Below are 9,394 nucleotides of genomic sequence, written 5' to 3'. Positions count from 1 at the left end.
AACTCCGCACATGGTTAAGCTATGGGAAATAAATACCCTACCCGGTGTACAGAACTTACCGGATTCGCAGAGCGCTTCGCGCTTAACCCACGGTCCTCGGTAAGAGAAGGGGGGACCTCGGCGCCTTTGAACAACACCTTCTAGACGTCCTTATGCGTCGTGTCGAAGAGCTCGCGCAGAGTCTGGTGTTGGGCTGGGTCGAACTCCCATAAGTTGAAAGCCCGTTGTTCACACGGGAGGATCCGGCGGAAGAGCATGACTTGGACTATGTTGACAAGCTTAAGTTTCTTGCTTGTCATGTTCCGGATACACTTCTGGAGTCCGTCCAGCTCCACCGATGAGCCCCAAGACAGGCCCTTCTCCTTCCAGGAAGTGAGCCACGTGGGGATTCCAGATCGAAACTCGAGGGCCGCCACCCAGTTGGTGTCACGCGGCTCGGTGATGTAGAACCACCCCGATTGCCACCCTTTTATGGTATCCACGAAGGAGCCCTCGAGCCATATAAAGTTGGGCATTTTGCCCAGCATGGCCCCGCCGCATTCCGCTTGTTGGCCGCCTACTACCTTCGGCTTGATATTGAAGGTCTTCAGCCATAGGCCAAAGTGGGGCCGGATGCGGAGGAAAGCCTCGCACACGACGATGAACGCCGAGATGTTGAGGATGAAATTCGGGGCCAGATCATGAAAGTCCAGCCCATAATAGAACATGAGGCCGCGGACGAATGGATGGAGGGGAAACCCCAGTCCACGGACGAAGTGGGGGAGGAAAACCACCCTTTCGTGAGGTTCCGGGGTAGGGACGATCTGCCCCGCGGCTGGCAGATGGTACGCGATATCCGCGGCTAAGTATCCGGCTCCACGTAGTTTTTTTATGTGTCCCTCCGTGACGGAGGAGGCCATCCACTTGCCTCCCGCTCCAGACATGTTTGGAAAGAGTTGAGGAGAAGGATGTGGACTTGGGCGCTGGAGCTCGAGTGCATGAAAATGGATGAGCAAGGAGGAAGAAGGCATGGGTAGACGAAGGTGAAACCTTATCCCTTTATAAGGGCGGAAGAAACTATGCGCCCCCACCAGCCCAAGAGTTGATGGCGCGGTTGGGTTACCCACGTCCGTATTGATGGGAATCCCGTAATAAGGGGACACAATCTCTGCTTCGACAAGACGTGCCAAGGAAACCGTCTCGCGAAACACGCTGAGATAGGTTATGAAAAACGATTCGAATAAAGACTTGGCTGTGGTGTGATGCCACGCTACGGGGTACGTCAGCAGATCAGATTTGTAGAAATATTATTCTCTCTACGGTGGTATGTGGAACTTGTTTTGCAAAGCCGGACACGATCCTCGTGTTCAAAATCTTCTATGAAGTACTCGGAGGAGGAACCCGCCTTGCAATGCCGAAGACAATCTGCGCGTCGGACTCATCGTCATTGAAGCCTGATTCAGGGGCTACTGAGGGAGTCCTGGATTAGGGGGTATCCGGACAGCCGGACTATATCCTTTGGCCGGACTGTTGGACTATGAAGATACAAGATTGAAGACTTCGTCTCGTGTCTGGATGGGACTCTCCTTGGCGTGGAAGGCAAGCTTGGCAATACGGATATGTAGATCTCCTTCCTTGTAACCGACTCTGTGTAACCCTAGTCCTCTCCGGTGTCTATATAAATCGGAGGGTTTTAGTCCGTAGGACAACATACAATCATACCATAGGCTAGCTTTTAGGGTTTAGCCTCTCCGATCTCGCGGTAGATCAACTCTTGTACTACTCATATTATCAAGAATAATCAAGCAGGACGTAGGGTTTACCTCCATCAAGAGGGCCCGAACCTGGGTAAAACATTGTGTCCCCTGCCTCCTGTTACCATCCGCCTTAGACGCACAGTTTGGGACCCCCTACCCGAGATCCGCCGGTTTTGACACCGACACTCGCCGTCGGTCCGAGGGCTTAGATGACGTGTGGCGTCAATAAAAAGGTCATCCACCTCCTTGTGGTGTTTCCTCGTGGACTCCCTATCTTGTAGCGCCGAGATCTTGTGGACCCTGCTCGACTTCTGCACGGGCTCGCCATCGATGGTGACAACGGAGCAGCTCGTGCTGATGGTGGCCATGGGACCCGAGCATGGCAGGGACTCTGTCATGGACGGCTGGTGCTGGAAAGGGGGCGACATGGGAGGAGATCTCAGGGCATACGGATGCAGCAAGGGAGTGCCCTGATGTGTTCCGGCTCCTATTGGTGAAGCTAGCTGCTCGACGAGAGGAGAGAGAGAAATCAAAGGAGAGAGCGAAATCAGACATGGAAGAAAGGGGAAGGGTGCTTTGAGATTTGTTTTGCCAACTATCGGCAGGGGAAGCAGCAGGGGAAGCGGGGAAGGGTGCTTTGAGAGTCGTTTTGCCAACTGTCAACAGTGGAAGCGGGTCTCGCAACATGGGGCGTACGACCAAGGCCGTATAAGATTATTATTTTTCCCCTCTCCCTCTCCCTCGAGGAGGGCACGCGACGCAAGAGATGCAGTGGCGGCAACCCCGCCGAGTTCCAGCGGAGACGCGTTCTTATTGTGTTTTATTTCAAGAGAATAATGTGCTTGTGCACATGGTTTATGAGAGCAAACCTCAAACTCAAGAGCTAGTTGCAAAAAAGGTTAGGCAAATGATCTAATTGCTGCATGGTGAGACAAAATCAAGATAAATAACCAGGATTACCATAATCCACCATGACGCCAAAAACAGGGAATGTGCTATAGAAAATACATTAGTTACTGGGCTGATTGGCTTGCGAGATGACATAGAAATCCCTAGTGCACGGCAACGTCACTGACAAAATCGAAGAGACAGTTGCCATTCACGAAAATAAGTTAGCTCCACGGAGCAGGCCGCAACCAGGATCAACAAAGTCACAGCTCAACACCAAAGGATGCCACTACAAAACGAGGATTCTGAGTAAAAAGCTAAAAACACCCAATATATATATCAAATAGATAGGTATATTATGCTAAAAAAACACAAAAGATGCCACTTTGTACACGGAAATGCTAATAACAGTCTTCGGACTCCCAGAAGCCAACTGGTGTATTATGCGCCACCGCCATCGCGTCGTTTATCATATCAACTCTGTGCTCGGCTTATACGTCCACATCCACTTCCTCGTCGAGGTCCTCATACTGGGAAAGAAGATGCAACAAACTGTGAGCACGCATGTTCGTCATATGCAAGCCAATAACTATTCTTCTATAATAAGAAATATAGGCGGGGAGAATGTAAATGAGCAATGTCATGCTTTTTTTAGTGCATATGATAAAACAGGTTCCCGGTTTCTTGGAGGATAGTCACCTGCTCGAAGGCATTTTGGCCCACTGGAGGTACAGGCGATCTAGTCCCGTCAGCATCATTTTCTAGCGATGCATCTAGCTGTTCGTTTCTATCATCCAGTTCAACTGCCTCGTTAAGGTCATATAAGGCACGAGCAGCCATACCAGTGGAGGGCAAAGCATGCTTCACTGGAGAATCTTTCACCTGTAAGTTTAAAAATATCTACTCAATTAAGTATTCTCTTGTAATATGCAGAATTCATTCGTCAAGATGATTCATTGCTAATAGTCTAGCGACTCGATAATGAAGGAAAACTATGAGGTTCACTCGTTACTTATAAGCAAGCCAGCAATCACAATCTGACATTTAAACACAAAACTGAGATGGCATGGGGTAATAAACAAGCCAGCAATCACGATATGACATTTAACACAAAACTAAGATGGCACGGGGAAATACTGGACCTGGTCTGCAGAGGAGGCAGCATTTCCAAGCTTATTCTTTTCATCTTCCCACAGTCTCTTCTTCAAATATATAGATTTTGTTCCATCACTACCCTTACTTGTTTTATCATAGTCTGTAATATCGCCTTCTGACCTATATTTATCTGATCTAGTGAATGTATCAGTCTCTCGCTCTCTTCTTTTCTTAGCTGAAAAAATGGACAAAAGATTAGATGCAAGTATACAAGCAATATGATAGAAAGATATTTCTGCAATAATGTACAGAATGAAATCTCAATAATGTGAAGAAAAAAATTACCCCCTCCAATGTTTCTACATAGTAATTAATCACATGCAATAATGTACAGAATGAAATCTCAATAATGTGAAGAAAAAAATTACCCCCTCCAATGTTTCTACATAGTAATTAATCACATGTATTTAATGCTTAAGATTAACAGTTGGAACCTTTAGCTATTGCTTAATACTTAATAAGATGGGTTGCTTAAACATGTTAAGATGCATATGGAAGTAAAAATATGTACGAGATCCACATTGTGCTGATCATCATATGTTCTTCAGCAGTATATATAAATCATCCAAGAATCCAAGCAACCTACCAGCTTTTGCCTCATCACTAGTTGAGTATGGGATTGATCGCTTTTTAGCTGGAGTAGCATTTGGACTCCTTTCATAAGGTCCATTTAGATCTTCATCAACATGGACGCTGGAAGCTTCTTCATTAGCACCACGCTTTAAAATTTCTGAAGCAAGCATATCACCAAGTCTCTCAAAACGAGCTTGTGACCTGCACAGCTCCAATAGTCAATACTTAGTTACTACAAATTCGCAAGTCATGAAAGATACTCCCTCTGTAAACTAATATAAGAGTGTTTAGATTACTACTTTAGTATTCTAAACGCTCTTATATTTCTTTACGGAGGGTGTAGAATATAGTGATGTAAGCAAGCCAAGAATGTATTTCATTACAAGATTTAATATTGATGAGTATGCACCTTTTCAACTCCTCCCGAGCTTTCATAAAACGGACATGAGCTTTTAGGAACTTCTTCATTTTTGACGTCATTCTACGTTGGAATCATAATTCAATATGAGAACAGGATATCTACATAATAAAACCACCTAGCTATTGATATTAATAATAAAGAAAGTGACCAAATTGGCATGCGCAAGTGTTGCTTAGATACCTATGACATTCTTCTTTCTCCCTCCTCAGCTGCTGATCAAGGTCACTTACTTGGCTAGAAATCCTGCGCACTTCGTCCATTTTCTCATCCAAAACAATCTACAGAGTAAATGTTAATTAGAGCACGGAGTGAAGATTTTAGAAGGTCGGCCGATGTAAATGACATACATTGAACAAAGGGCATAAATAACAATTTAATCTTTTTTCTTTTAACATGGTACGCTAACATTTACTAGCTATGTTCAAGAAATATGATATTCTGGACATTAATAGTCTCCCACATAAATATAGCCTTGCCAACAAGTTGGGTTCGATGTTTGGCAAAAACACATACATTTCTGGGTGGAATGTGTAACAATGCACAACATTGCATTGAAACAAAAACTGACCTCGAGATGAGATTTATCGTCACGCAGAGCCTCCATATCTGATCTAACTTGTTTCAGCTGCACAATATTCAAATTTTGAAAAATTCAGAATTTCAATATGGAAAATGTGACAAAGGTGCATGTGATCTATAAACTGGATTACACAGTGCTCAAAGCCTCATACCTCCTTTTCATAATCCTCTTTCTCGTCACCACTAGTGACTTTTTCCTTTTTCCTATCATTATTATCAGAGATAGGAGAACTCTTAGATGAGTTTGTTTCTCCATCATCCATCTTCTTTTCATGCCTCCTCTCACTGAAAGATTGAAGATAACATAAACAGTAAATTACAAGATAAACATGACTTGCTCATATTCAAGACAGATAGAACATATCTAGTAAACCAACAAATCCAGTGAGACTGCAGTGAAGTGTGCTGCATTGCATTCCATTTAGATTGGAACAAATCATAGTTATCTGCTATGTTGATAACAATTAAGCATATAAGAATACAAGATAACTTAAAAAATACTAATGTGTTCAAAGTATTTTTACAATTAAATGGCTCCAAAAGACGAGGATCGTATGTTGAACTGCAATATATACCTCTTCCTGCTGGGAGACCGTGAAAAGCTAGACTCTGCAAGCAAAATTACAAATAAGAACGTATAGCAGGAGCAAGCAGAACGTAGAAGTGAACAGGTGTGTGTGTGTGTGTGTGTGTGTGAGAGAGAGAGAGAGAGAGAGAGTTTACCCCTTTCTCGAGAAGTTGGTCTTCGATCGTGTAGGGAACGATGACCCCTGAAATCTCTTCCAGGGGAATGCCTCCTGCGAGGTGAGAACCTCCTTTCAATCCTGCCTCTGAAATCACCACCTCTATAATCTCTTCTCCCTAAAAGAAACGAAGGTTTACAAGTTTTATACAAGGAAGAACTCATGTCAACAGAGTAAAATGGAGCGATAAGGAGAGAAGGACACCCATAAGCCTGTCAAGCTTACCACGAACTTGATCTACAAGATTATTCAATTAGCAATAAGTAGCAGCAGCTCCAGGATAATGTCATTAGCCATGCAAAAAAAACGCAGCGCCAAAAAATAATACGCAAGCAGACACCAAGATACAATGATGCATCCATTAGGATAATACCAATACTCATAATGTTGATCATCTGAAGTGAAATAGATGGAAGCTCCATAAACAGCCCATACAGCAATTATGATGAAATAAGGTCTGCCATAATCCAGATATCACCATATAAATGTACTAGCATTTGTCCAGATATCTTCGGCGACTTGGATTGCCAGCGATAAGAATACTTCCCAATGAAACTAGTTGATGTGCCATGATCAAAAGATATGCAACTTGGTTCATTGCAAAGCCTGCTAATCATTCAGTGGACTCTGCCGTGATCATAGCACATCAAACATATTATGGGTATCAATCAAAGGAGGCCAATACCCTCAAAGGTTCACCTTCTGATACAGCCCGAGCATTTAGTGGTCACGACAAATCATCGAAATACCAATCGAAGAAATCTATAGAAAAGGCCATGTTATCCTCTGGCAGCAGTCGAGTCTAACAAATTTGTGATGGCAATTAAATCAAAAGACAACCAGTAAGAATGCCACCTAATTCTGCAACAAGCTTCCAGTTGTTAGAATGCTTACTCAATTGTTATCTATCTGCAGCAGCTGATGTTCAATTCAAGCAGTAGTACGAAAATCATAGTAAACCACCCAAGCACAATAAGCCACAACACATGGAACACATAGATTAAATGAATCATGAAGCAAACACAAAAATAACTTGTCAACATCATGTCGCCTAGAAAATAGAAAAATGCTCCAGAAACGTCCATCCATAATAATCCAATTCAGACATATCATTCCTTAAGGACTAGCATGGGCAAATTCTCATAAATACATCCTTCTAGTCAACCTGATCTCCAAAAGAAATAAAAATTAACCATTTGTAATGTGTCGTTCATGTGGCTGGCAAACAACTCATAATGACCGTGTTGTTCTTCAGAGGTAACCGTTTCATTTCGCTAAGATACAAATCACCCGAATTTCGCGAACGACCATTCTTGGTGGGATCCAAAACCCAATCTTTCCAGCATTCAGCCATCTTTGGCAGTATTCCATACCCTAGATTTCCCAACATTCAATCATGCACCTAGATTTCCGTAGATCTACACCCTAACTACCATAAAAATCAAGAGAATTAGGCAACATCCAACCCTCCCCGCATCTCGCTACGACAGAAACCCTAAACCCCGGGCGAGGATCTCGGGGAGAAACGACAGGCGACCGAACAGGAGGGGCAATGGGGTGGCGGGCACGGGGAGAGAGGGCGCGCATACGTACCGGCGTGGTGGGGCGGGAAGGTGGGCCGGGAGGAGGGGGGCCGGCGGAGCTCGGCCGTGCCGTGGGCGAAGCTGCAGAGCTCGCGGTCGCAGTTGCCGTTCTGCCACAGCGCGCACATCTTGGTCTTGTACGCCGGGCCGCGGCGCGGAGGGGGCAACATCGCTCGCCGGCGGGGGGAGTCCCGATCGCGGGGGCTAGAGGGGAGGGGAGGATGCGGATGCCCTAGGTAGGCGGAGCACCTGGGTCGGGAGGAGGAGCGGAGATGGGCTGGGGTGGGTTCGGGCACTTGCCAGGAGATGGCGTATAAGTATGGTTTTTTTTTTCAGTGTATAAGTGTATTATTTATGTGTACCAGTTTTGATAATCTTGAAATAGACTCCCCTCTATTGTTTAACTTGGTTGCTGATGTTTTTATCAAAATGCTCAAAGAAGCCACTTCCCAAAACTTAATCTCGGGGTTTCTGCCCCATGTGATTCCTGGAGGTGTGGTTAGTCTGCAATATGCAGACGGCACCATACTCTTCTTGAAAAACTCTGGTCATAAAGCAAGGAATTTTAAATGGCTTTTGTCATGTTTTGAGAACTTATCTGGAATGAAAATTAACTTTCACAAAAGTGATTTCATGACTATCAATGTTGAGGAGGCAACTGCTAAGGAGTTTGCATAAATCTTCGGTTGTAAAAAAAAGGCTCATTCCCTATAAAGTATCTGAGAGTGCCTCTGCACTATGATAAACTTAAAAGAGAAGATCTCCAGCCTATCATTGACAGAATCATTAAAGGCATTTCTGGTTGGCTGGGAAGATATCTCATTTATAAATGGAAAATTATATTGTTGTGTGCTTGTGTGATTAGTATTTCTGCTTACTTAATGTCCGTGATCAAATTTCCTAAGTGGGCAATCAATGTCATTAACTCTCAAATGGCTCATTTCTTTTGAGGGAATTTGGGAGATCAACACAAATACCACCTAGCCAATTGGGGCTTAATTAATAGGAAGAAGGAATTTGAGGGTTTGGGGTTCCCAATATTAAAGAATATAATATGGCCTTGCTAGCTTCTTGGGGTAAAAGATTCTTTGATCACCCTGACTCGGACTGGACTAAACTCCTCTTGTATAAATACAGAGTTAATTCCCCCAATCTCCTCTGGGCTAAAAGTGAAGGGGGCTCTACCTTTTGGAAGTGTATTACTTGGGCCATGGCAGCAGCAAAAATCTTCTATAGATGGAGGTTGGGAGATGGGAATCTCATTAGCTTTTGGCATGATGTGTGGGTGGGGGATTGTTCCTTTAAAGTACAATTTTGGGACCTACTCCCTCCGTTCCTAAATATTTGTCTTTTTAGAGATTTCAAATGGACTATTACATACGGATGTATATAGACATATTTTAGAGTATAGATTCACTCATTTTGCTCTATATGTTGTCACTTGTTCAAATCTCCAGAAAGACAAATATTTAGAAACGGAGGGAGTATTTAGTATCTGTAATCAAGTTGATAGTACAGTGGCCCAGATCTGGGATGGGAATGAATTAAAACTGGCATTTAGAAGATGTGTTGATCGCTTTGGTATGGACCGCTAGGATCAACTTGTTTGTGTGGTCAAGCAGCATCCTCCTCTGGATGGGGTGGACACCCCAATTTGGGGCTTAGAACCCAGTGGGGTATATTCAGTAAAATCCTTCTATAAGCAAATTAACTTTG

General features: G+C 44.0%; 1 protein-coding gene across 1 annotated transcript; it reads right to left on the bottom strand.

Annotated features, from left to right (window-relative positions):
• Positions 1–2,808: 2,808 nt before the first annotated feature.
• On the bottom strand, positions 2,809–7,984 carry LOC125515976 (zinc finger CCCH domain-containing protein 13). The gene is made up of 11 exons (XM_048681457.2): positions 7,689–7,984; positions 6,076–6,213; positions 5,928–5,961; positions 5,505–5,637; positions 5,342–5,398; positions 4,954–5,051; positions 4,762–4,833; positions 4,366–4,553; positions 3,767–3,954; positions 3,324–3,506; positions 2,809–3,154 (listed from the first exon to the last, which is right to left on the bottom strand). Exons 1-11 carry the CDS (start codon positions 7,846–7,848, stop codon positions 3,116–3,118), a joined length of 1,290 nt encoding a protein of 429 aa, XP_048537414.1. The 5' UTR covers positions 7,849–7,984; the 3' UTR covers positions 2,809–3,115.
• Between the last annotated feature and the right edge of the window lie 1,410 nt (positions 7,985–9,394).

This window comes from Triticum urartu, chromosome 6A (genome assembly GCF_056163025.1).
Source record: "Triticum urartu cultivar PI428250 chromosome 6A, HENAU_Tu73, whole genome shotgun sequence".
Classification (NCBI taxonomy): domain Eukaryota; kingdom Viridiplantae; phylum Streptophyta; class Magnoliopsida; order Poales; family Poaceae; genus Triticum; species Triticum urartu.
This window is presented reverse-complemented; position numbering and strand designations above follow the sequence as displayed.

Excerpts from the sequence above, each read along its gene's own strand:
- LOC125515976 (XM_048681457.2), bottom strand. The coding sequence starts at position 7,848 with ATGTTGCCCCCTCCGCGCCGCGGCCCGGCGTACAAGACCAAGATGTGC. Across the intron at positions 5,638-5,927 it reads CGGTCTCCCAGCAGGAAGAG|TGAGAGGAGGCATGAAAAGA; the intron begins GTATATATTGCA and ends TCAATCTTTCAG. Across the intron at positions 4,834-4,953 it reads GAGAAAGAAGAATGTCATAG|AATGACGTCAAAAATGAAGA; the intron begins GTATCTAAGCAA and ends ATTCCAACGTAG.